Consider the following 26,688-nt stretch of genomic DNA (forward strand, 5'->3'; position numbering starts at 1 on the left):
CTGGTGTTTGATTTTTAAAAATCTTCCACCAAGAATGGAAAAATGCTTTTAAGCATGGATGGGGTGGATCTCACTTCAGTCCCCGGAAAAATCATGGAGCAGGTCCTCAAAGAATCAATCCTGAAGCACTTACATGAGAGGAAAGTGATCAGGAACAGTCAGCATGGATTCACCAAGGGAAGGTCATGCCTGACTAATCTAATCGCCTTCTATGATGAGATTACTGGTTCTGTGGATGAAGGGAAAGCAGTGGATGTATTGTTTCTTGACTTTAGCAAAGCTTTTGACACGGTCTCCCACAGTATTCTTGTCAGCAAGTTAAAGAAGTATGGGCTGGATGAATGCACTATAAGGTGGGTAGAAAGTTGGCTAGATTGTCGGGCTCAACGGGTAGTGATCAATGGCTCCATGTCTAGTTGGCAGCCGGTGTCAAGTGGAGTGCCCCAGGGGTCGGTCCTGGGGCCGGTTTTGTTCAATATCTTCATAAATGATCTGGAGGATGGTGTGGATTGCACTCTCAGCAAATTTGCGGATGGTACTAAACTGGGAGGAGTGGTAGATACGCTGGAGGGCAGGGAGAGGATACAGAGGGACCTAGACAAATTGGAGGATTGGGCCAAAAGAAATCTGATGAGGTTCAATAAGGATAAGTGCAGGGTCCTGCACTTAGGACGGAAGAACCCAATGCACAGCTACAGACTAGGGACCGAATGGCTAGGCAGCAGTTCTGCGGAAAAGGACCTAGGGGTGACAGTGGACGAGAAGCTGGATATGAGTCAGCAGTGTGCCCTTGTTGCCAAGAAGGCCAATGGCATTTTGGGATGTATAAGTAGGGGCATAGCCAGCAGATCAAGGGACATGATCGTCCCCCTCTATTCGACATTGGTGAGGCCTCATCTGGAGTACTGTGTCCAGTTTTGGGCCCCACACTACAAGAAGGATGTGGATAAATTGGAGAGAGTCCAGCGAAGGGCAACAAAAATGATTAGGGGACTGGAACACATGACTTATGAGGAGAGGCTGAGGGAACTGGGATTGTTTAGTCTGCGGAAGAGAAGAATGAGGGGGGATTTGATAGCTGCTTTCAACTACCTGAGAGGTGGTTCCAGAGAGGATGGTTCTAGACTATTCTCAGTGGTGGAAGAGGACAGGACAAGGAGTAATGGTCTCAAGTTGCAGTGGGGGAGGTTTAGGTTGGATATTAGGAAAAACTTTTTCACTAGGAGGGTGGTGAAACACTGGAATGCTTTGCCTAGGGAGGTGGTGGAATCTCCTTCCTTAGAAGTTTTTAAGGTCAGGCTTGACAAAGCCCTGGCTGGGATGATTTAATTGGGGATGGGTCCTGCTTTTGAGCAAGGGGTTGGACTAGATGACCTCCTGAGGTCCCTTCCAAACCTGATATTCTATGATTCTATGATCTGTCCAACTGCTGGGCAGGCAGAATGAGGCAGAAGCTCTCAGGGTCCGTCTACGCTGCAATAAAAATCCCACCACACCGAGTCACAGAGCATGGACTTGGACTCATGGGGCTCAGGCTGTGGGGCTAAAAACAGCAATGTTGACATTTGGGCACAGACTGCAACCTGGGCTCTTAGATCCTTCCCTGCTCCCAGAGTCTCAGAGCCCAGGCTCCTGACTGACCCCAAATGTCTACACTGCAATTTTATACCCCCTGCAGCCTGAGCCCCACATGCTTGAGTCAGCTGACCCGAGGCAGCCATGGCCATGCCATGGGTCTTTGATTGCAGTGTAGACATACCCTAATTCAGGGGTAGTCAATAGGCGGACTGTGGGCCCAATCCGGACTGCCAGATGCTTTTGAACAGACTGCGAAATCTTTTTATTTACTTATTATTATCATTTTTAAATTATTTTCTCTGGAATCTGGACCTTGACTATACCTTGGCCAAGAAATTTGGACTTTGACAGAAAATAATTAACTACCCCTGCCTAAGTGTTGGTCTGACTCTGTTCCCATTGAAGTCAACGGGAATTTACCCTTCGGGCCAGTCGAAATATTTTTGTCAAAATAACGTTTCTAAGCAAAACGATGTGGGTTTTGGTTTTCTAGCACTGGGAGAGATTTCCTGCACACCGTTTTCACAACGTTTTCCTCCTTTGGCTTTTCGTTGAAAAAATCCAAACAGTTACTTGGGGAAATTTGCGAGGGGGAGAGGGGAGGGAGTGAGTTTTGAAATCTCCTGCAAACTAACTGGCCTTTTTCAGCCAGCTCTTTTTAACATTGACACCAGTGAGACAACAGGTAGGCCAGGGCAGAGCACTTTGGAAAACCCCACCTTTACTCCACAGGATCCGAGCAGCAGAGCATGAAGTGTCCAGCGTATTAAGATAACTGAGTGTTGCCAAGATGCACCATGCCGATTCTGCTCCTGTGACCCACGACACACTCCGTGGCCCTCATGCGTGGCCAATCAGCAACATGAACCATTTCCATGTAATGTGCGACATCTGGTGAGGAGGAGCATGGTGGGAAGCAGGTACTAGGAGTGCCCTCCTCTGGGACTGTCTTTCATGTCTAAGGGTGCAGCTGCAAACTGAGTCTAAGTGGTTCGGGGTGGGGTGTGGGGGGGTTCCTCACAACAAAAGAGAGATTGTCTTGGAGGATCAGTGAAGAAATTGCGGCACTCCCACCCAGTGGGGGTGTGGTGTAGGGGCTAGATGGTAGCATAGTCCACCAGGCAGACCACAGGACTAGGAGTTAACAGACCTGGATTCTGTTCTTGGCTCTGCCTCTGCCCTTGGCAAGTCTCTTTTCTACCGATATTTACCCTCCATTGTAAAGTGAGTTGAGAACTATGGAGCCAAATACTATTATTGGACAGTTTTATTCTCTGCTCTGTTACTGACCCACAATATGTACTTGGGCAGACGACCTGCCTGATTACATCCCTGAACTCCAGCTTCCCCGTCAGGTGAAATGCTGTTATTAATATTGACCTACATCATAGGGATGTTGTGACAATTAATTCATGGCTGGCAAATGCTGGGTGCCTGTTAGACCAAAGGCACTGTACAAATGCAAAGCGTTCTCATTATAATAGTGGGAGTCCTGCCTCTGCGTGGGGTTTGGGATCAAGCCCCATAAATAATTTTCTTTGAATGCAGGCCTAACGTGGTCGGTGATGTTAATAATTAATAGCGCTGGGCCGGGGCCTTGAGTGGGATCTAGAGCTGAGGGGCCAGGTTGCGTGTGCTTCATTTCAAGGTATTCCAGGGTTGGTCCCTTTGCATCCGTGTGATCAGTTTGTGATCTTTTTCAATTGGCTTTGAAACCAGGGATCACAGGGGGGGAGGTTTCCAAAAGCACAGTTGGGAGCAGTGCCCAGGTCCCACTGCTCTTTGCATCAGTACAAGTTCCCCCCTGTCATTATGAACCATGCTGGCCTGCACTGCCAAAGATGAACAAGGCCCCATCCTCAGCAACTCTGGAAAAGGGGGCTCTAGTAACTTGATGGGAGCTGCACACTTCTCCTCCCCTGAGGAGATACGTGGACCACCCCTGACAACCTTAATCCTGCCTCAATGCAGGAGGCTGGACTACATGACCTCTTAGGTCCCTTCTAGCCCTACCTTTCTATGGGTGCGCTCAGTGAGCCAAAGACCCTGCAGTGCGCCAGGCCCTTGAGCAGGGGTTGGAAGGAATGGGAGATCCTTGGGCTTTCTCATCCCCTTCTCTTGTGCCCCTGGCTTGTAGGCGTCTTTTTCCGTCTCATTTGTTATATCAAGTCCATAATAATGATTCTGCCTTACAGTGCCTCTCATCCCAATATACTTCCCAATTAGCACTTTAAAATTTCCCAGTAGAAAGGGAGCATCAGTGGAATTCAACCCACAGGGTAGGAAATACCCTGCACAAGTGGAATTTTAAAGGGCCAGGAAGTTATCCACATGCAGCGCCGCTAAAATGCAGCCACCTCTGGGGAGGAGGTCAGCAGCCAGCCGGCGTGGTGGTGAGGTGGTGGAAGGAGCTATTGTTGCTTATGGCAAAGCCTTTCTCTTGCAGACAAAGCACAGGTCCTCAGCGTCTAAGGGTCACCCCAAACACGTCCCCCACACAAAATGAAGTCCATGGATTGCATGCCTGAGGATGATGAAGGGACCTTGCTGTGATTGGAACTTGGGTTTACAGTGAATCTGGGTATTTAGTGCACTAAGCCACCCCCTCCAGTTAACATGGTTCTTTGCAATAGTTCACAACATTGCTGGGAGCGGCAGGAGCAGAGAGCAAACCAACTGAGCTAGGCAATAAAGAGAGCTTTGGACTGGGAATTCTGCTGAATGGGGGCTGGGAATCCACCTCCCCCCCAAATTCTCACTGAGATCAGGCTGGCATTAGAACATAAATGGGAGACCAGAGTTTCCACCCCATCCCCTTTCTGTCCTCCCCCAGAGGTAGGACAGGAGATCAGACAGGTGAGGGATAGCAGTGCTCAGAGGCCTGGCCTGAACTCCCTGCTCTTCCCGTTCTGTCCAACAAGGTACTGAGTGGGGCAGGCAGGGGGTGCCCAGTGGGTCTTCAGCTGCCCTAGAGCTCTGGCTCTCTGCAGCGTTGCCTGCTAGCTGCCTGTAGCCCAGCCGGCGTTCACATCACATTTTCCCATGAAGCCCTCTGAAAGGAGCTTGGCTCCCATCCAGCCATTAGAAATGGAAATGCACCGTCTCCCGGAAAGAGCCGGCCAGCCGGGCTTTTATGTCTGTCTCTCCCCGCACCATCAGGGGACTCGCTCCACTGTTCGACAGCAGGTCTTCCAGTGATGCAGAAACCCAGCCCAGTGGGCTCCTCCACCCCATCCTTCTAGCCCATCTGTTCCAGTGGCCACTCCCAGATCCATCCCATTCAGGAGACCTGGAGTCTGCATTCGTCTCCCCAGTGACTGATTGGCTCGGAGGTAGCCACAACCCCAAGGCTGCCGCTCAGCCTGCAGTCTCCTGAGTCACCCGGCCTAGCAACGGGGCAGCCTCTCCGCCGCCTGGCCAGTGACCAAGCCCTGCCTTGCTTCATGTGCAGATGGTTTCGCTGTCCAGGGGAACGAGGAGGAAGGCTAGAACCAGTCCATGTGTGAGAAGACTGGGGTGGTAGGGTGGGAAAATGTGGGTGTGGAGTGATTTTATACCACTGAGGATTCCTGTCCTTCACCTGTCTCCTCCCACTGTGACAAAGAAAGGTGGAAAGTGACCTGGGATGAGGGAACCTTGTGGTATTCAAGGCTTGGTGAACCTCAAGCTGGTTAGAGTGTCTACTTCTCAGGAGAGGGAGTATTTGTTCTGTGTTTGTGTAATGCCTAGCACAGTGGAGCCCTGAGCCGCGTCTGGGGCTCGTAGGTGCTCCCACAATGCAAATAATTAATCATCTTGCACCTTCCCCATCCTTGTAATTTAAGCTCGAGATGGAGCCGAGCAGCAGGGGGAGACTTGGACTGGGATCCCGACTCCCCTGAGGCTAGGAGTACTCAGTTTACATTCCCATTGAGGCCACTCTAGCGAGAGGCCCGGCATTCGGATCAGGATCCCAACTTCCCCAGGTCTCAGCGGTGGCTGGATCTAGTGCTCTGGGTTTGGTCCTACTGGAAACTCGTTGCTTTTCAAGGGGGGGGGGGGGGGGTTCCGTTTTTAGAAAACCTACATTTGTTGTAGGTCAAGGGCAGCGGTGATCCCAGGCAGGAACGACTGGACAAGTTCCCCTGAGTTGGAGTGGGGCAAAGGGGCTGTCTTGTATGAACTATGTAGGGGGAAAGTCTGTTTCCAGTGGACTTAATCTCTGCTCTTCTCCTTGCTCCCCAAATCTCTGTGTCTGTTTTTCCTCGTGGCTCACAATCTGCCATTTCTCACCCTGTTATTGACATTGGCACCTTCTCTCTGTCCCCTTCTCCACTCCCTCATTTCTCTCTGTAGCGGAAGGGGAACTCAATGGCGCTGGAGTTTGAGACAGAGCTACCGTGTGGGAGTGGATTCGAAATTGGGCAGAACAAATCCTCCTCTCCCTGAAAGTAGTCTAGGGATTGCAGCGGCACCGGGGCATTCTTAGCTCAAGGGAGCCAGGTGGCTTTTGGAGCGGGTAGGCAGCATTCATCCAAACTTGGGTATTCTGCTTACCTCTGTGCCCCCCACAGCAGAGCTCAGCAGAAGGCAGCCAGGCAAGGGCAGGCTCCTGGGGGGACAGACCCTGCTGTCCTGTTTGGGTCTGGGCACAGTCCTTGCACATGCAGCTCAACAAGGAGAGGTTGCCAGTGAGACACCAGCTCCCCCAGCTTCCTCTGCTGGCAGAGGAGCAAGGCAGAGAGGAGGCTGGAGTGTTTGCACAGTGCACCCCCTTGCTGAATGCACCAGAGAGGGGTACAAAGCACAGTCCCTGGCTAACACATTGGGGAGGGGAGGGAGAATCCTCCCCCCCCATCCCACCCCCTCCAGGGGTCCAAAGCTCAGCAGCTCTCCAGGAGTCAGGCTGCCTGAAGCTTAGGAGCAGGATTCCTGCTTTCCTCTGCGGATTTCGGGCCGGGCTGGCCAATCCCTTTGACCTCCAGTGCTGCTCTGCAAATGCAGCCTGCAGAGCTGATTGCTATGAGCGTGCTAGTCCTCAGCCCCTCAGCCGCATAAGCCTAACATGGCTCCCTGCCAGAGCCAGCAGCCTCCGGCTGGAGGGAGACAGGCTGGGAGATGTTGCCTCTGGGATCTGGTGGGACTGGCTGCACCCTGACTGACCTGGGCGGGAGATATAAATGGGGGGGTTTAAATCCCCAGCCCTGTCCCTTCATCACCCCGGGCAGGGTGAGCGAAGAGTGCATGGGATAAAGCTACGAAGGAGGGGTGGAGGTGCTGAGATGCAGTGGTGGTGGTGGTGGTGGTGGTGATGGGGGAGACCCAGCTCTCCAGAGTAGCTCCTGTTTGCAGAGTGCTTTGAGATCCTCTGACTAAAGGCGCTGGAGATTGGCCCTGGGGATTTGCTTAGTGCTGTCCTGTAAACGAAGGGATGGGGTGGGGGGGAGCAGACAGGAGAGAGAGAGAGGCTGGGAACTGGACCCATTCTCCCCGCTGCCCTGTGTCCCAAGGTTCATTCGTGACTCAGTTTCCAGCACTGTTGCAACCCTGGCAGGATTCCTCCACACACACACGTTTATTTAACTTTTAAAGCCCCTCCTCTTCCCTTGCAGGGGACGTGGAGGTAGAGGGGACAAGAGAGGGGCTAGCCTGGTATTATCACTGGCAGCACTGGGGGTGGGGGAGGCACTTCCCAACCCATTAGCAAGAAGGTGCGAAGTTTAGCCCAGCTTCAGTGTAGGGGGGAAAAACCCAAGGCTCATCAAAGGAAAGCCAACACTGCCCCCATGTGCCAGTGCAGGGGTACTGCAGGAGCCAGCGGCGGCTACCTGCGCTCTGGTGGTTCCGTGGCGGGGGTCGGGGTTCTGCTGGAAGTGTCAGGGGGTCCGTCTGAGGGCCCAGCTGTGCAGCTGCTGTCCGGTGGGAAGAGGCAGACCGGCTAACGGGGCTATGCAGTGGTGCTGGGTAGGGCATTAGCCTGTCACCTCTTGGGAGCTCTGCATTCAAATTCTGCTGCTGGTTGCCCTCCTGTTAGTTGGATCGCCTGGTCTCAGGCCCCGTTTGCCCATGTCACTAAAGCACCAGACAGTTCTCCGGATGCTGGAGGGAGTCCAGGGCCGGCAGCAGCAGCAGGGAATGCTGCAGGTCGTGACTGAGGGGCCTTGGCAAAGCTAATAATCCTCGGTGAAAGGAACGTTGCCGCTGTGACTGGCCTGCAGAGATCCCGCAGAGGAACGGTGTGTCTGGGAGCCCAGGACAGGGGTGGCATGGGGCTGCGGCAGAGCCGGAGCGGGGGGAATTGGCAGAGCTGCAGGGTGGCGGAGTCTAGCTGCTGCGGCGGCTGCGTTAGTCCTTCACTTTGTTATTCCTCTTACCCAGCCCCACCTCGCTGTGTGTCCCTGCGATGTCTGGCCAGGAAGGGCCCTTTGGCTCCATGCACTGCAGGGGTAAATGGGTGCAACTGCACCCACGTCGGGGAGAGTCCCCTTTCCATGTCAGTGGGGAACCAGGCTCATTATAGACACTTACTGCTCTGCTGGGGAGAGCTCTGGACTTGGGCACTTTACTGCCCCCCCCCAACCCACACACACATTTGCAGGCCTAGTTGGAAGACTCACAAGCCCACCCTCTTTGGCTCCCCAGTGCCCAGCAGGGGCCGTTCTGGACTCCCCCTGCGGAGAATGTCAGGCCCCGTGCCCCTGAATTCGGGACAGAGCTGGTGGGGGTGGCGTTACCGCCTGGGTATTAGTGGTAGGAGTCTAGAGATGCCTGTGACTGATAACACCGGGTGCCAGGCCCATGTGTGCTCGGCGCAGTGCAGTCCAGGCCAGTCCCCTCATCAGCATGCCAAAGGCAGTGGCCACGTCCCCGCTCCCGGTATTCCAAGTGCCGTGCCACCTCCCCTCCTCCCTGTTTGCCTAGTGCGGCAGGGCAGGCCGAGCCCCATGCCCCCGCAGGCTGGGTGCAGCGCTTTCATGTCAGCACCCCTACGACACCATGCACAACAGCCAAATGTCAGCTCCTTGAATACCAGTTGCAGCAGCCATATGCCACCCTCCCTTTCATGAGCAGTAGCCCATGCCAGGCCTCCATATACCAGCCCTAGAATCAAATGACAGCAGCTCTTTTATGATAGATGTGGCAGCTCCATGCCCTCCTCTCGTATGCCAGTTGCAGCAGCTACATGCCAGGCTCCTGAATGCTAGACACAGGGATTGCACAGCAGCACCTCCTTCCTGACAGGTGTGGCAGCGATCCGGCAGTCCTGTTGGTGTGCCAACGTGCAGTTGGCCCCCATGCTGCTTGGACGTACTGATGAGCCCCGGAGAAAGGGCACTAGCCATGGGCAGTCAGTCCAGAAACATGGTAGCCTCAAATCCCCGTAGAGTTTAGATGACACAGTGAATGTTAATGAAACAGCAGCTGACTATATGGTTTATTTGTAAGGCTCAGCCTTTGTAAATGCAGAGGGTGCGCACAGTCCACTCAGATGCACATGTATACGCACCCACTCTCCATGCAAGTGTGTGTGTGTGTGTGTGCGCCCACTCACACTTCATCCAGATGCATATATGCATGGACGGACACACACACTCACACACACACTTGATTTATACATTCACCCAGATGTATACCAGGATGTAGAGAGAGTGAGATCCAGGCGTGTGCACACACTCTCTCTCTCTCTCCTAAGCAGACAGAGGTAAAGACACACACACACACTCTCCTAAGCAGACAGAAGTAAAGAGCAGTAGAGGAATCTCTCTGGGTTATGTTACTCCCCTTGGGTGTGTTTTATCGGCCCCTTGCTAAGCGTCTCACAGCGTCCGTGCCATCCCTCTGGCAAGGGCTGCTCTGCCTGGTGAGCGATTGTTCCTTCCAGTGGGCTGTCTCCAGCCCGGCCCTTTGGTTCCAGGACTGGGTGTTGTGATGTTTCTGTTGCTAGGAAGGTGGTTGTTAGCGGACGGCTGCGGAGTCCTGTCCTGTGCCTGCCAGGCCTCTGAAGAACTTTCCTAGGCTCTGCCCTTCACCCCGCCCCATGCCCCTTGCCCGCACAACCGCCTGCCACTCAGGTTGCCTGGTAACTGGAGTCAGCAGTGGAGTTGGAGGCTTAGGCATGGTTGTGTTGGGCGGCTGTGCGGAGCCAGTGCTCTGTAACCCTGCGGGGTTTGGTTCCCTCCTGTGTCTGCAGAGAAGGGAAGTTGAAAGATACCAGGGCCCATGTCCCTCGGGGCTCAGCCCCATCCTGTCACAGCAACTGACTTCCGGCTCTGGCAGATGCAAGGCTGTGCTTCCCCACTGGACCTCGGCAGTGCAGGGCCTGCTCCTGCTCCCTCCAAAGTCTGGGGGTATCTTGCCGTTGAGTTTGGTGGTTTTAGCCCAGGGTGTCCTCCCTCTGCCTCATCCCAAGAAGAGCTGAAAGGGCTGTTGCTAGGGTTGGAGGGCCTGGTGTCCTGTTTTCAACCAGGAAGTCTGGTTGAAAAGGGGACCTGACGATGTCCAGTCAGGTCTACTGACTGGACACCCAAAGTCCGGTTACTGCAGGTGGGGGAGGAAGGGAGGCACCAGGTCATCACCAGCGCCAGCCCCTACCTGTTTCTGATCACACTCGCATCAGTGTAAACCAAGAATAACTCCACCCTTAAACCCAGGGTAAGATCAGAATCAGGCAGAGCTGCTGTCCCAGGTCTCCATCAGTATCTCCCTGCTGCGCTCCCCGTGCTCCGCCAAATCTGGTCTGAAAGACGCACATCCAGGAAGCTTTTCATGCTCCCTAGTGTCACAGTTTCATCCTCTTGTTCTTACACCCCCGAATGGCATCCTAAGCAACCCTCCTCCCCCCACCCCACATGTATGTTTTCACTCTACAGACAGTTGTAGGCACTTACCAGACCCCAGGGCAGCCGAGGTTTAGCCAAGCTCTGCATGTTTAATTCTTTGGATCTTTTCTGCACCAGTTTGCCCTGCTCGTCTCTGAAGTTCCTCCAGTTCAGCTGGATCTTAGGTGGCCAGATCTGAGCAGAGCATGCCAGGGGCAACCTTACTCCAGCTCGGTAAAGAGACTACTCCTCCATGCACCATCAGGAGATACCTTGGTGTTAGCAGCCCAGAATGATGTTGGCTTTGATTGCGTTGCTGCATCACACTGCAAGTTGTTATCTGTATTGTACTGGTGCCTAAGTGCACCAGTCCTGGACCCATTGCACGAGGTGCTGTACCAACATAGAACAAAAAGACAATCCCTGCCCCAGTGAGCTTATAATTAGGCTTGGCAGGGTCAGATTTTGATTGGTAAACGTTGATTTTACCGCATACACACAAACCAACGAAAAAATATATCCATAATGAAACCGAAATTTACAAATAGGAAAAGTAAGAAAAATGCAGCTTGAGAACTTATAGAAGTTTGATTTAAGGATATTTACTTTGTCTATTTTGACATGTGCCGTTGACAATTTTTGTTTTAACAGTTATAGAGCTTCAACTTTGTACAGCTCCGTGTCTACCGTCATTACATAATTATTGTCTGACCCTCCCCTTGTCCGACCCCCATAATTTCCCGCAACTGTGAAAATGTAAAGCGATAAAATCAGAAAAAATGCTTAATTTTGCACAACTGTGAAAATTTAAAACAATTAAAAATGCTTAAAAATAAATGTTGATATCATCTGCCAAAATTATAAAAAAGTAACTATCAAATTCTGCCAAGCCCACTTAAAATCTTACAGTCTTGCAAGAGGTAATAGACGGAGACAGACACCCCGAACGGGGAGCACAGGGAAACACTCGTTGGACATGATGGGCAGTGATTCCAGCATGCCAGCTGCCTTTCTGTTGTCAAGTTTTTGTAGGTATCCTGGCAAAGGAAAGTTGTAAGGGGGGATTTGCAGGATAAAGAGGTGGCTTTGCTGAAGTTTATAGGGAGCTCCTCCCAAGCGTGAGGGGCAGCTTGGGAGAAATCATGCCGGTGCTTGTTTGACAAGGTAATAAGTGGGTGACAGAGGCTGGTCAGTGGCCGATCAGCAGGAGTCGACATCTTGACAGCGTATGACATTCATACCGAGTTCATTGTCCAGTATGACCCTAATGTTGCTGTCACTGTTACTGCTCTGCAAGGGTCTCCTTTCTATTAAATAGCAGTGACTTTAGCTTCTATTGTCCAGTCTAGCTCTGCCCATATTTCTAACCCCTCTAGCTCCCTTTTTTTTTTTTTTTTTGTGTTGTGGGAAAGGATAAATAACACTTTTTCCCCACACCAGTTATGATTTTATAGCCCTTGATCATATCACCCCTTAATTGTCTCTTTTCTAAGGTAAACAGCCATAATCTTTTTAGTCTTTCCTTGTATAGAAGCCATTCCATATCCTTGGTCACCTTTGTTACCCTTCTCTGAACCTTTTCCTGTTCCACTATATCCTTTCTGATATGGGACAACCAGGTCTGGACACTGTATTCAAGATGTGGGTGCACCATTGATTTATATAGTGGCATTATGATGTTTTCTGTCTTATTTTCTATCCTAATAGTTTCTAACATACCGTTAACCTTTTTGACTGCTGCTGTGCATTCAGTGGGAAGTTTTCAGAGAACTATACACGGTGACTCCAAGATCTCTTTCTTGGGTGGTAATAGCTAATTTAGAGCCCATCATTATATATGTATAGTTGGGATGATTTTTCCAATGTGCATTACTTTGCACTTATCTATGTTGAATTTTGTCTGCCATTTTGTTGCCCAGTCCTCACTTTTGAGAGATCCCACTGTAACTCCTCGCAGTCTGCTTTGGACTACCTTGAATAATTTTGTACAGATTGCAAACTTTGCCACTACACTGTTCACCCCCTCTTCCAGATCATTCATGAATATATTAAACAGTGCAGATCGTAGAGGGAGACCCTGCTGTTCTTCTCTCTCCATTGTGAAAACTGATCATTTATTCCTACCTTTGTTTCCTTTCTTTCAACTAGTTACTGATCCATGAGAGGATCTTCCCTCTTATCCCATGGCCACTTAGTTTCCTTAAGAGCCTTTGATGAGGGATCCTGTCAAAGCCTTTCTGAAAGTCCAAGTACACTCTATCAACTGGATCACCCTTATCCACATGCTTGTTGACTCCGTCAAAGAATTCTTATAGACTGGTGAGGCATGATTTCCCTTTACGAAAGCTGTGTGACTCTTCCCCAACAAATTATGTTTATCTATGGGTCTGATAATTCCTTTCTTTACTATAGTTTCTACCAGTTTGCCCAGTACTGAAGTTAGGCTTATCAACCTGTAGTTGCCAGGATCTTCTCTGGAGCCCTTTTTAAAAACCAGCATTACATTAGTTACCTTCCAGTCATTTGGTACAGAGGCTGATTTCAGTGATAGGTTACATACCACAGTTAGTAGTTCTGCAATTTCATATTTGAGTTCTTTGAGAACACCGAATATACCTGGCATGATTTGTTTGTTGGAAACCCATTTCGTTATCCACTAGATGTGCTTACAGATTTCTTTTCTCTTAATATTTGGTCCCTGAAAGTTTGAAATTAGACTTTAAAAGATGATAATTGCCAGAATCATTCTGTTTTCCTATTTTGAAGGTTGGTACCACATTTGTTTTTCTCCAACACCCTGTTATCTCCTCAGTTCCCTGCTTCAGAGAAAAGTGCAAGAATCCAGAGGTGGGAAGTTATGGATTAACCTGTCCATGAAGGAATTTTCTTCCTAATCCTCTCAGTTAGAGGTGTGAAAATGTGCTTACGTGATTGTGCAACAATGTGGGGAGTGCAACTGTGTGTGCTTGCAGTAGGGCATGTGAGTATGTTTATATGTATTGAACATATGAACAATTTAAAGCATATTTTCTCATTCCTTAGAGATGGGATCTGAGGTTTCGGCCTAACATTTCCCCCACAAGTCTGGCTCTGAATCCAGATTTTATGGCTCGGGTCCTAACTCAGGATCCCAATACCCCTGAACTTTGGAATCCTGGACCATAACTTAGTGGACGTAGCTTTTCCTGAGTTTACTGAGCCCGTGTCTGAGGTGACTGACTCCACCTTGGTATGTTGTGGGTTGTTGCCCTTATTTTGGGGATCGCAAGCTGTGCTTCTTTTATCAGCAGTGGAGCCTGCAGGGAATGACCCTGAGCCTGCTGGTGTTTCCCCACACCACACTCTGGTTTGCACATGGCCACAAGGGCCTTTCTGTTTTGGTGCAAAACAAGCATTTTTTGGAGTGTAGCCTTGCTGATGAAAAAAGAAAATGATGTACTTTTTTTTTTTTTTTGGTAAAGACACACCCTGTGGGTGAGAAAACCTGGATTTGTGCTGGAAATCACTTTAGATAAGCTATTACCAGCAGGACAGTGGGGTGGGAATAGGTATTGTTTCATATTCTCTGTGTATATATAAAGCCTGCTGCAGTTTCCACGATATGCATCTGAGGAAGTGAGCTGTAGCTCACGAAAGCTTATGCTCTAATAAATTGGTTAGTCTCTAAGGTGCCACAAGTCCTCCTTTTCCTATGGAACACTGAGGCTGAAGTGCTACTTTCCTATTGGTTACTGAACCTGCCAGTGATTCCCAGGGAGCAATGAATTCTGGTAACAGAACCCTGTATCCATGGTAACATGTGACTGAAACTTTCCAGCAGAAGGTAATTTCTTTGATTTTTTTTTTTTAAATCCTTTGATGTATTTCCCTGGAATGACCCATGGCACAGCCACTCAATGACTGGCAGGGAGGGAGGCTGGTCAGGGCTCAAGCCTGGAACCTGGAAGACGTGAGTTCAATTCCCTGCCCATGTGGGACCTGGGGTGTTGTCTCTTAGGTGCCTAAGTCCCAGGTTTAGGCTGCACCGTGATCCACAAAACTGCTGCAGGCACCTGCATTCCTGCCTCTAGACAGGTGCACTGCTGCCTCCTTCTGAGCCTCTGGACACCTGGCTTCAGCCCAAGCTAGGGGACGATAGGCAGGGCCCAGGCTGATAGGCGTGCTCAGAGGCTGCCTGCCAGATCGGGTCCCATTCAAAATCTGAAACCCTTCTCAGTTTCAGCCCAGTGGTTACTGTGCTCATTTCGGATGTGGGAGGTTCAATTCCTCCCCTCTGCCCGAGGGGGAGAAAGGCTTTGAACAGGGATCTCCCCCCTTTCAGAAAAGCGCTCTAACCACTGAGCTAGGGAATATTCTGATGTGGGGCTCTCTGTCTTTCCCGTTGAAGCTGCTTCACTGGGGATAACGAGTGATTGGAGTAGGCGGACTGGACCCTGGGTCTCCTGCCTCCCGGGGGGCTGCCCTCACCACCAGGCTCGAGTCATTCTCTCTGTCGCTCTCTGGCCCAATGACTGTTCTACCGTGGATAAATACGTACATGGTCATGGAGGAGGGGAGAGCTTTAACCACTGGACGCCTCCTGTGTAGTACAAGGCAGGTGCCTAACTCATTCCCACAAGAAACTACTTAGGCTCCTAAACTGCCTGACTCCCGGCGATGGGTTCCCATTCCTGGATCGCTAAACAGAGATAGGCACCTCCCTGCCACCTCCTCTTGGGAGCCTTCCTCCAGGAGATGGGCAGGGCTTAGTGCACACCCCTCTCGTCAGCATCTCCCTAGGGCTAGTGTAGGCGGCCCCCCACCTAGCGAGGGTGACCAGACGTCCTGGTAAAATCGGGACTGTCTCGATTTTTACATCTTTGTCCGATGCACGGTCGGGACGCCATTTGTCCCGATATTGCAGCTTTGGCTGCTCCGGTGTGTTTGTTTTTATTTATTTTTATTTTGCTTCGGCAACTCTGGCTGCTTTTTTTTTTTTCCTTCCCCCATGTGCCCTGATATTTTCTCCATTAAATCTGGTCATCCTACCATTTAGCAGGCTGGCTTTTGTGGATCGTGTTCTAAGGCCTCCCTCCCCATACATTATACGGGGCACCGAGGTGCTGAACTCGGGCTTTGTGAATCACAGTTCCTGGGATTTTCTGGGCTCCTCAGCACGGCAACACCTCAATCCCTTTGTGAATCCGGGCCTTGGTCTCTCTGCCTCAGTTCCCCAACCGTGCAATGACCCTCCCCTACCTCACAGGGACCGTGTGAGCTGCTCAGATATATGGCCCCTATGACCACAGCAAGTACCTGTGATAGAGTGACGGCTCACCCTGGGTCATCGCTCACCTACCTGGTAGAGAAGCATTAAAACCCCCTCCCTACTAGTCAATATTGAAAAAAACAAACACCCCAAGCAGCTTCACAGAATGGCAATATGTGAAAATGACCAGGTGTGGCATTGTGGGGCTCCATTGGAAATATCAGCCTGGACAGGGAATGAAGCTGTCTTTGGTGCTGTCTCCTCTACTTGTCAGTGACCTGGCTCCAGCCCTCCAGCAGGGGCAGGTGCATGCCAGGTGTTAAGCACGTTCTAAGTAGACCTGTGGGATCTAGCCCAGCTTGTGAGACAGGTGTTCCCCTGCCTGGTTTGAGAATCCTGCTTCAGGGCTCTGGGGTTTGGCCTGAGTCCGAGCAGCTCAATTACTGTCAATACTCAGTTCTGCAAGTGGAGAAACTTGGCACAGAGCTGTGACATGAGGTGATGTGTCTTGCCAGAGGTCACACAGTCAGTGGCAGAGCTAAGGGCAGAAGCCAGCCTGGCCAGGACCATACCCCCTGCTCCAAGATACCTCCCCTCCTAAGAACAGGAAGTTTGCCCTGATGCTCTTCACCCAAATTTTCCCTTCCTCGCCCTCTTTGTTCATCGATGTGCACGAATTGGCCGCCACTCTCCACCCCATAGGCAGCTGCATTTCAGCGGCGCTGTACAGAGAGAGACCCAGGGGCCAGAGGAGCTTTACTAGCTTGGGCAGCGCTAGTAAAGCTCACCGCGCCAATCGAACGGGGGCTTGCCCAGGCATGGGCTGCAAACCCCCTTAAGGCGGGGGCGTGAGACAGACCCTGCCAGGCAAAGGGACCCACGTTTCCAGGGGTGCTGAGCTGGGTCTGAGCTGGGCGTGCTCTGACAACAGGCCCTAACTCTCCAGCCCTCCTCAAGCTGCCTGGGTCCAAGGGTGCTGTTTCCTAAAAGCCCTCCTGCCCTGGTGGCTCTGCCTTGCTCTCCCGAGGGAGGAGGAGGAGGCCGAGGCCAGCAGGGGAGCTCGAACAGCAGCGAAAGGCCAGAGACTCTCTGACTCCCCTGCCTTTCTCCCCTCCCCCTGGTAGGTGGCTCCCTGCTGCAACCTGGAGTAAGTCTCTCGCCCTGGCCCTGGTGGGAGGGATTTTCACTCTGAACTATTTAAGGAAATTACGCTCGAGCGGAGGAGGCGCAGGCAGGCCAGCGTGCAGCCGCTGCTGCAGCGGGGGGGATCCAGGGGGTACATCGCTGCCGCCGGGACGGGAGGAGACCCCCCCCGCTCCTCCCCCACGCAGCGCAGCGCTAGGCGCTGCAGACCCGGGGTGAGTCCGCACCGCGGGGCCCGCCCCAGGCCAGTTCCCCCGAAGCCCCGGGCTCGCTGCGTTCCCCGGCCCGGCCCGGCCCGGCCCGGCTCGGCTGCGGCCCACGTGGCACGGGAGCTGGGGGAGCGGAGGGGCAGGCCCGCCGGCTCGGATCCCGGGGCTGCTCCAGGGCGGGGTGACCCGGGGGCAGCTCCTCCGCGCCGGGCCTAGAGAGACGAGCCCCGTCCGCTGCAGCAGCCTCCCACCCCCACCCCGGTGCTCCCTGCCTCTCCGCATCAACCAGGACCCCCCCCCCCGCAACCAAGCTCCCGGGCCCCGGTTCCCCCGGATCCCCCATGCACCCGCGGCCCCAGTGCCTCCCAGGCAGCCGGACCTCTGCACGGGCGCCAGCTCCTCCAAGCAGGAGACCCTGGCACGTGGGGAAGGCTTTGGTCCTCGGCTGCTGAGGGCAGGGTGATCTTCTCAGGGCCCTGGCCACAGACACCGGTTCGCCTTACACGCAGCAGGTTAAAATCTAGGGAGAGCGAGTTCAGTTCCCCTGGTCAATCTTCCGGATTTGGGGGGAATCTCCAGGGGGTGTGTGTGTGTGTGTCAAGAGGCCTGGCTGAGCTTATTTGTAAGGGGAGGTGGGAATCTGGGAACTGCCCACCCCAAAGCTCAAACCGTGGCTTTCCTCCTGGCTCTGTGCATGGTCACTCAGGTCACGCCAGGTGTGTGTGTGCACCCCCATAGTCACGGGGTGTGTGCACACGCAGGCTCGCACATGCGCACACCCCCCCCCCCCTTCGTGTGGCTTGCATTACGTGAAATCTCAATGCTTGGAGCTCCTCGGATGAAAGGTGATCTGTAGGTGCAAAGTATTATTTCTTAACCATACTGCCATGCCCTGTTTACCTGGGTCTGTGGCTCGTTCCCCTGTCTTTAGAAATCTCTCTACTGCGTTGCTGAATTGAGCATTTAGGCCACGTCTGCAGGTACCAGCTTACAATCGCACGGCTGTTCCGATACCGAGCTGCGTTATGCCAACGTCGACATGAAACCAGCTCAATGAGTGGCGGTTGCTATATTGGCTGGAGAGCATCTCCTGCGGACGTAGCGCTGTCCTCACGAGCACTTATGCTGGCAAAAATTATATCGCTCAGGAGGGTGGGGGTTTTTCCCACCCCCCTAAGTGACAAAGTTTTGCTGACATAAGTGCAGGTGTAGACGTGGCCTTAGAGTCCGTGTTGTGCCCTTCTGCTGAGAAACAGGTGGAGGAGACCAATTCCACTGAGGATTTGCTTTCCCTGAGCCATCTTGCCAGGAGGGTGGGGTCGGGGGTAGGCCTGGTTTGTCCTTCCACAGAGCAGGCAGGAGGTTCAGCCTTCTTAGTCCACTGGTACCCCAAGATCTGCAGAGAAATTGCCACCCACCTGGGGCCTCCACACTGCTCCCCATTTCTCCCTCTCCCCTATGGCAGCATGGCTCCCCTGTGCTCGCTGCTGATGCCTGCCTGTGAATGCTTTTGTGAGAAGGGGGCATCACTGGATGGAGGGGGTTGCCGATGGGTTCAGCGTTATCTTGCATGGGGCGATCCCTGTGTGCTTGCAGAGGATGGGGTTGGAGGGTAAGCAGGGAAGGATGTTGGAAAGCTGCTGTGAATGGGGACTTACTCCTGGGAGGTTTGGATCCCCACTGTGCCTGGAAATAGAGCAGCATTCCCTCCCATCTCTGGAGGAGTTGTCTTGGCCTCTGGCATTTGCTTCGTGAGCTGAGTTGTGCATCTTCTGGTTGTTACTCTCGTGACCCAGGGGTCTTTAATGGGCAAGGAGAGGGGGTGTTAAATAAACCTCCTAACCATCTACATAGCCACGTCTTTCTGCTCTGTGTGCTGGAGGGGGGATGAGGGTTGGGCATTGCAGTCATCTTCTGCTCCCTGCATGAGGGTGCCTGAAGGTGCATGTGGGATTTCTGCCTCTGAGGCATGTTCACTTCTGGCTTCCCCAGCTGGGCAGTGCCAGGCTCTCCTGATGAGCAGCCACACCACATGCTGGGGAATGCTGTGTGCGGCTATTCACCGGGGCCAGTTTTCAGACTTGGTGTGTGAATTTAGGCACCTAAATAAAAGCAGCTGGATTCACACTGCTTTAGTAGGGGCTGTGGGTGCCCAGCACCACTGATAGTTAGGCCATGTATTTAGGGGTCTAAGCATGGACCCAAGTTTGAAAATGTGGGGCCGGATTGAGGAGATAGGGAGGGGGAACCGTCACTGAAAAGGCCCAGTTGTCTGCATCGCTGCAGTGCCCTGAACCTGTTCGTTGTTGTCGCAAGGGACAAAAAGCTTGACTAGCCGTAGCTTTGTCCACAGCTTTGGGGCTGGTGTCTCCAGTGCCGTGTAGTGTTCTGGGGTTGCCTTTCACATGAGGAGGATGTGGTTGGAGCCGGAGTTTATTTCCACCTGCTGGGTCTATCGAAATATGGATCTGTACTTCTCCACCCACGTGGCTCCAGTAATGGGGAACCCTGTGATGGGCCCTGGGCGTGGGTGGCTGTCGTTACCGCTGCACGGGGCGGTACAACATCCTGTGTGCTGTTTACTCTGTAGCTCCCTCTGCTGGTCCAGCTGCCCTCAGGGAGAGTTACTTTTCCCCATGTTCTTGTAGTGTAGCCAAGGCCTCTGACTGCAAGTGAAAGAGTGCCTGAGGCCAACCAGGTTACCCTCCAGAAGAGACTGGTTCAAGGGGGTTCGGTGTAATTGCTCCTGTTTGTCTGGCTCCAGCCTGACTCTTACTGTGGTAAGAAGGTAGAACAAATTAGACCTGTCCTGAGAAAGTGCAGTGACTCTTCTGACCGGTTATGGGCATGGGCACGTAACAAAACAGCATCATGCAAATGCCTCTGGCATGCCGAGTCAGGTGCTTCTTCGGGTGAAGCCCGACTTGGCTGGCCTTTCTGAGAGCTACGTACTGAAACCTTGAACTCTTGGGCCTTGCCTAGGCTGGGATTTTAGCCAGCAGGGTAGCTGCAAGAGTGCAAGCCCCTAGGGCAGACATGGGTCCACTTGGCCAGACCCTGCCCGGACTTACACCCTGTTGTAGGCAGGATTTTGACCAGTAGCAGGGAAGATGTGGTTCCATGTTCTCTGCCCTGGGATTGCTGGCACCGTCTGGGTATACAGGATACTCAGTGCTCTCCTGTGCTTGTCTGGTTGGAAACATGGAACTACCCTAGCATGCGAAGAGGCAGCAGATGTATATTTAGCTGACTCTGTCATGCTCCTGCATGCTCATGTGACTAGAGTGCTGGCTGCTGGGGTGGATGCAGAGTGCATTCTTCGGCCTGACAGCTGGAGATAGGGGCCCTGGAGATAGGAGCCAGGCTGCAGGACCCAACCTTTGGCTTTGGGCAGCCAGTTTCATATGACACCAGAGCAGCGTCCCAGGAGGAAGCTGTTGGCTGCTACAGTTGTTCAGTGTCACCTGTGCCCATGGCACTCTCAGGTGTCCCACATGCTTGTGAAATGTCTGCGTGGATGCCAAGAGGCGGGGACGTCCTTAGGAGGAGGGTTTGTTGGGGGAGCTCACTGGAGTCTGGGGCATCTTTCTTCTTTTGGCAGTCAGACACAGGCCTCCAAACACTGACACTCCCTCTTCCTATCAGCCTGAGCAAGGAGGCACGCAGAGAGGGGCCCCAATCCCTGCAGTGAGTCGGGGGCAGATCTGTGCAGTGGATTCTAACCCCCCCCCCACACACACACATTCTCCTCTTTTTACAGTTTAACACCAGTATCTCTGAGTTGTGCTTAAGTGTCTTTGTTTCCCTACATACCTGATGTATTTAATTTCACCTGGAGCGGGGTAAGGCCCGAACATACCAAGGGCAAAATGAACTCCCAGTGCTTCCTCTGTGGACCTGGTACCTTCTCCTAGGCCTGGTCCACGGTACAAAGTTTTGCCAGTGTAGTTATGTTGGGAAAAACGATCATGCCCCCTGCCTGACATAGCTGTGCTGGCAAAAGCCCTAGTGTATGTGCGAAGAGTCCCTATGCCAGCAAAAGAACTTTTGTCAGTAAAAGCTGCATCTCCATTAGAGGGCTTTGCTGGCATTAGCTTTTGGTCACTAGCAACCCAAGCTAGATTTGCAGGCGTTACCAGCACAGCCTTTGTAGTATAAACAAGCCCTTAAAGTGCCAATGTCCCACTGGAATATTGCCGCCCCCTCTGGGAAGGGTTGACACAACCGATTCTTTTCCTGTCCGTAAGAACGCAAGAATGGCTGTAAGGGGGCAGGTCATGGGTCCATCTAGCCCAGTGTCCTGTCTTGGTACAGTGGCTAATGCCAGATGCTTCAGAGGGAATGAACAGAACAGGGCAATTATCAAGTGATCCATCCCCTGTCATCCAGTCCCAGCATCTGACAGTCAGAGGCTTAGGGACACCTAGAGCGTGGGATTGTGTGCCTGTCCGGGGCAGTGAAATCTGCCACAACTCAAGTCCCCAAAGGAGGGTTTAAATTGTGGCATAGAACCCAGTACTCGTTTTTCCCTCCCTGTGATCAGGGAACAAGTGTGAGTATTTTGTTGCATTGCATCGTAAGTGTCTGTGAAGGGAATTTACTGCTGATGAAAGGTGTGGGGCTGACGGCTCTATTCTATAGGTTCTTACATTGCCCTCAGCCCCATAGTACATGAGCCCCTTCCAGTTGTGCCGTGAGGGACATAGCTAACATCTGTCACGTGTGACTGCCCTGATGACTGACACCCTCTGAGATCCCCACAACAGGAACAGTGCAGGCAACAAGATCCCAAACCTGAAGGTGCCTCAGCATTGCCATGCAGGAGCCCCCTGCAGGTTAGAGAGATTCCAATTCAGCTGTCTTGCGCTGGAGTCTGTTGCATCCGATGAAGTGAGCTGTAGCCCACGAAAGCTCATGCTCCAATAAATTGGTTAGTCTCTAAGGTGCTACAGGTCCTCCTTTTCTTTCAGTCTCTCTGGTCCATTGAGGCCATGGTTCCTTGCTGAGATGGTAGCTAATCAGTTACACTTGCGGTATTGAATTTGCGTGTGCGCTATAGCCATTGGACTGACACCTAGCCATTTATTTCCACACAGGCCATAGAACGGGGATCTGCTTTTCGTCATTAGCAACCCAAGCTGGATTCAAGCTGGTGATCAAGGTGAGACTGCCCATAACCTGTTACCATCTCCTTGAGCTATTAGTCTCTGGGTACTTTTTATTTTGTTCACTCTCTATTGCTCTTTAAAATCATGCCAGGGTATTGGAAGCTCTTAAGGCTTCCCTTGAAAAGATTTTTATGTTTCGCAGGAAATTTAGTCCATGAAACCATCTGTTTCTTTCGCTGTAAAGGTGTTTGAAGTCCTTGAATTTACTCTTTGGCCACATTAAATCTAGATTTTAATCCTCAGCGCCCTGAATCAAGTCCTCAGTGGTTTGAATTATGAGCTGTCTTTAGGAATTTACAGCTTGTATTCCTGATTATACCTTGACTTTATTATATTGCCAAGCGTCCAACTTATGGTCATGACTGAAATTTACAGTCTTTAGGTAGGTGCTTAGAATAACTTTTAGCGACCCTGGATGTAATTGGGGGTGATTGATGGGGTGTCAACCTAAATAAACATGTAATCTATAAAATGGTAACTCTCATAAGGCTTTCAAGCAGGGGTAGGAAGGGAAGGGTGAGTGAAAATGAGTTCAGCCTCTGAAAATGCACATCATGGAACAAGGTTATGACCGTCTGGTTATGGTGTGACTGCACCTCGGATACTGCATCCAGTTCTGGGCACATCACTGCCAGATGGGTAAAGTGGGTGAAGTCGTCCTCCCCGCTCCTGCCTCTTTATGCTGCATAAAAGGGCCAGATTGGCATTGAAAGGTCCTAAAAGTCTGTATCTGGCTGGGGGAGACTTGCATCAGTGCAGGCCCAGCAGAAATCAGCTTTAAAGGCCTCCTTGCTCGGACTCCCTCACAAGCCTTGCAGCTGGGCATGGGAGGGGGCGTGTTGGGGGCTGCAGAGGTTCTGTGCCGTGCTGTGGCTCATTGGGCGGCCCTGTGAAGAGCCCAGGATTGGAAGGATGCAAAAGTGGCTTAAAGCCCCAAGATGTTGCCCAGAATCTCACCCTGTCAATGACAGGGAGTTGAGAAGGGCAGGAAGGGTTGACTTGGAGGAAAGGTTAGCAGAGCTCAGTATGTATAGTCTGGCTGCGAGCTCTTAAAAGGAGGCTGTAATGGATTTGCAAACACTTGTCAAAGCTCCAAGAACAGAGGGCAAATCCATGTATAAATCTGAAGAGAGCAGATGCCAGGAAGGGAGAGAAGTTGTCAGGGCTTGTGGGATGGGAGAAGCTGTTTGCGGGTGGTTGGTCGGAAACCTTCCTTAATGGGGGCGGTGTCCCAGGCATCAACTTTCATTGGGGGGGGGGGGGGTAAATCTTGGCCTGATAGCTGCAAAGGGGAAGACTTCAGCTTGCAAGCCAGTGCAGCACTTGTATATTGAGCTTGCAGGTTGTGCCACTGCCCAAAACTTTGTCAAGTATCCGTAAAGTGAAATTAACCAGGCCCTCCTGCGGCTCCTGCAAGTGAGAACACTATGGACAAGATGGTGGTTAAACTGCTATTTAACCCTGTTCAGAATGGGCCCAGGTGGTCTGAACGCTGGTGGCTTGCAGACAGGGCCTGACAATATGTTGCCCTGCTTGGTCTCCATGATTTGTGCTGCTCTTGGTGCAAAGCAACTTTTTTTTGGTTCTGGCAGGTTGACGTACCTTTGTTTTCTTTTCCTCTCTTTGGAGGAGCAGGGTAAGTCCCTAACCCAGGGGGCAATTCCACTCAGCAGCATGACAAGCGAGGTGGTGGAGGATGAGATGGAATTTTATTCCAAGGCTGAGAAATACTGGAAGGACGTGCCGCCCACGGTGGATGGGATGCTGGGTGGGTACGGCCACATCTCCAGCATTGACATCAACAGCTCCAAAAAATTCCTGCTTAAGTTCCTTCGGGTAGGTGGTCTGGGTCCGTGTGGGGAGGGGCGGAGGTGTCCTACAGCTTGTCCTCTAACTGTGAGTGGATGTCTAAACACCTGCTGAGTGGCTCTCTCCCTCCCCACAGCTTTCCAAAGCACTCTAGAGACCTGACCGCTGTCTCTTTCCTTTGGCCCCTTGTGTGTGTTGGCTGTCCAGTGCCACCAGGCTGGTTGTCTATGAACGATCTCCTTCAAAGCCTAGCTGGTCATCCACACCCACTGTTAAAGGGGGATTTGTGAGCAGTCCTGATGTCTGGCTAATCACGCCACATGAAGCCAACCCGACTGGGAAATGATCTCCGTTCAAATCCGATAGCAACCAGGTGTTCATGCAGCCCAAACAAGTCTCACTGTGAATGTAGGGGGCAGGGAACTCCCTTGCTGGTGTCTCAGCTGAGAGGCCACCAATAGACTAACCCGTGGAGACTGAGCCCCCCACTCCCTGTTGGAGTGGGGCTCCTCTCTGCCGGGCAACACGGGGGCAGCTTGTAGTGCCCCTGGCAGAGCTGTTCTTTGGAGAAAGAGGCCCTCAGGCCCCGGCTGGCACTGCCAAGGTCCAGTTCCCAGCACCAGTTGCCACGTCCCTCTGTTACAGCTTGTGAGCTTTAGGCTCCTCTTGGCAGAGTTACGTCTCTCCTGTCCCTCATTTTCACTTTCATTTCAGGATGGTCCTAACAGGACGGGAACCACCTGTGCCCTGGACTGTGGGGCTGGGATCGGCAGGATCACCAAGAGGCTGCTGTTGCCTCTCTTCAAAGCAGTGGACATGGTGGATGTGACTGAGGACTTCCTGACCAAGGCGAGGACCTACCTGGGAGAAGAGGGCAGGCGAGTGAGGAACTACTTCTGCTGCGGCCTGCAGGACTTCAGCCCCGAGCCCAACTCTTACGACGTCATCTGGATCCAGTGGGTAATAGGTGAGAGAACCCCTCCCTCTGCCATATGGAAAAGGCCCCTTCAGTTCTGCTGTCCCCAGCCTACTTCTGTTCCCTTGTACGGAAGATACGCCCTGGCTGGTGTGGGATTTACCCAAGGAGGGCGGGTAGAACCGCTTGCCTTACTCCATTAGGTGATGCCATGATCTGCAGAACTGACCCACGCACCTGTCTAGAGGTGGATCAACAGAGCACCTGCTGTTCCCCACACAGATACAGCAGTACTCTGCCCGTCTGTGCTGCTCCATTCCACCCCCGCAGTTGGAGTAGGTCAGGGAATCTTGCTGGTCCAGTGCTCATGGCTGGTCTGTGTTTCTACAGGCTCCCTGCTAACGCTCGTGCGCTTTCTCCCCCTTGCCAGGACACCTGACTGACGACCACCTGTCTGACTTCCTGAAGAGATGCAAGGTTGGCCTGCGCCCCAATGGCATCATTGTCATCAAGGACAACATGGCCCAGGAGGGAGTCATCATGGACGATGTGGACAGCAGTGTGTGCCGGGACCTGGACGTGGTGCGGATGATCGTCCGGCGTGCAGGCCTCAACCTCCTGGCTGAAGAAAGGCAAGAGAACTTCCCTGACGAAATCTACCACGTCTATACATTTGCCATGAGATGAACCCGGGCTGGGAGAGGCTGTTTACCAAAAGGTACCACTGTGCCAGCTCAGAGCAAAGGACCAGCCCAGCAGGCCCTTTCTGGGGGGACCAGGAGGACACCTATCGTGCAGTCCAGACACTTCACGGTTAAAATTCGGGGTGGGGTGGGGTGTCCTGAATAACCCTGCTGGGGTTGGCTGGAAAGATCGGGGCGGGTCTTCTGCGTTGCTGCTATTTGTGAGAAAAGACAGCTGCCAAATACACTCTCCTGCTGTTGCACCTCTGTACACGGACTCTGCTTAAACACCCCCACGCCACCCACCCAGGCTGGCTCTATAGAGAGGAAAAGCCTTGATGCTGCACCAGGTAGGGGTACGAGAGGCAGAGTAAGAACTCCTGCAACTGCCCTGCCTTGGTGTGTGTGCCTGCCGCCAGACAACGCTGCGTGCGCGCTGCCTGAATGCCGCTCGGTTCAGGGCGTGCGGAGGAGGCTGACGCACTAGCTCTCCCTGCTGCAGGGGGTAGAACTCACTAGCTCCTGCTCCAGCTCCCTACTTCGCTGGTCCTAACCCTCCTCTCCTCTGGGTGCCTGAACTGGGGTCGGTTCAGCTAGGCGTTTCTTGCTGCCTTCCCGACACCAGTCTGAGGCAGGAGGTTGTAGGTTCCTGGGACGTGAAATCTGTCACAAAGGCAGAGGGGTAGATGTTCGGGCTCTCTCACAGTGATGGAAAAGGGGTGATTTTGTTTGTTTGTCTGTCTGAAGATCTCTGCCATTTCCTTGGGATGGAGCAGATCTTTCCAAGGGGAGGAAGAAAAGAGGCCCTGGGGCTGTCGTGGGGTTTTATATGGCTGCCCATCACCACTGTATCTTCCACGCAAAATCAGTAGCAAAATCGTGTCTTCATGGAATCTCGGGGACTTTGTCAGAGCAAAAACTTTTTCAAGATTTGATCAAATCCATATTTATCTGTGTGGGGGCGGGTGGCGTAGAGGTTGAGAACTTGTGGGGCCAGTGCTCCCTCCCCAGGGGCACAGCAGAGTTGGGTAATACCCAACCTCAGCCGGGGACAGCTTGCCTGCTGTACCTGTTCGACAGTTGTGAGTCAGAAGGGGGGAGTCAGGCTGCCCACGGCTTGCTGGGGATGTGCTCTC

The 26,688-nt window shown here is 52.5% G+C and overlaps 1 protein-coding gene across 9 annotated transcripts in view; it reads left to right on the forward strand.

The window, feature by feature from the left end:
- The window catches only part of NTMT1 (N-terminal Xaa-Pro-Lys N-methyltransferase 1), a 102,240-nt gene extending 76,425 nt beyond the window's left edge, over window positions 1-25,815 (forward strand). For 2 of the 9 annotated variants that reach the window (XM_084649974.1, XM_084649976.1), the window contains exons 2-5: window positions 22,073-22,137; window positions 23,780-23,980; window positions 24,668-24,920; window positions 25,300-25,815. In XM_084649974.1, coding sequence (XP_084506100.1) covers window positions 23,819-23,980; window positions 24,668-24,920; window positions 25,300-25,556 — 672 coding nt within the window. In that variant the 5' untranslated portion in view covers window positions 22,073-22,137; window positions 23,780-23,818 and the 3' untranslated portion in view covers window positions 25,557-25,815. Of the gene's footprint in view, window positions 1-14,180; window positions 14,200-14,307; window positions 14,326-16,752; window positions 16,772-16,805; window positions 16,983-22,072; window positions 22,138-23,773; window positions 23,981-24,667; window positions 24,921-25,299 lie in introns of those variants that run through there. The other 7 variants (XM_084649975.1, XM_084649978.1, XM_084649977.1 and 4 more) reach the window with 7 other exon arrangements.
- Window positions 25,816-26,688: the final 873 nt, after the last annotated feature.

This window comes from Lepidochelys olivacea (genome assembly GCF_965140295.1).
Source record: "Lepidochelys olivacea isolate rLepOli2 genome assembly, chromosome: 16".
NCBI lineage: Eukaryota > Metazoa > Chordata > Testudines > Cheloniidae > Lepidochelys > Lepidochelys olivacea.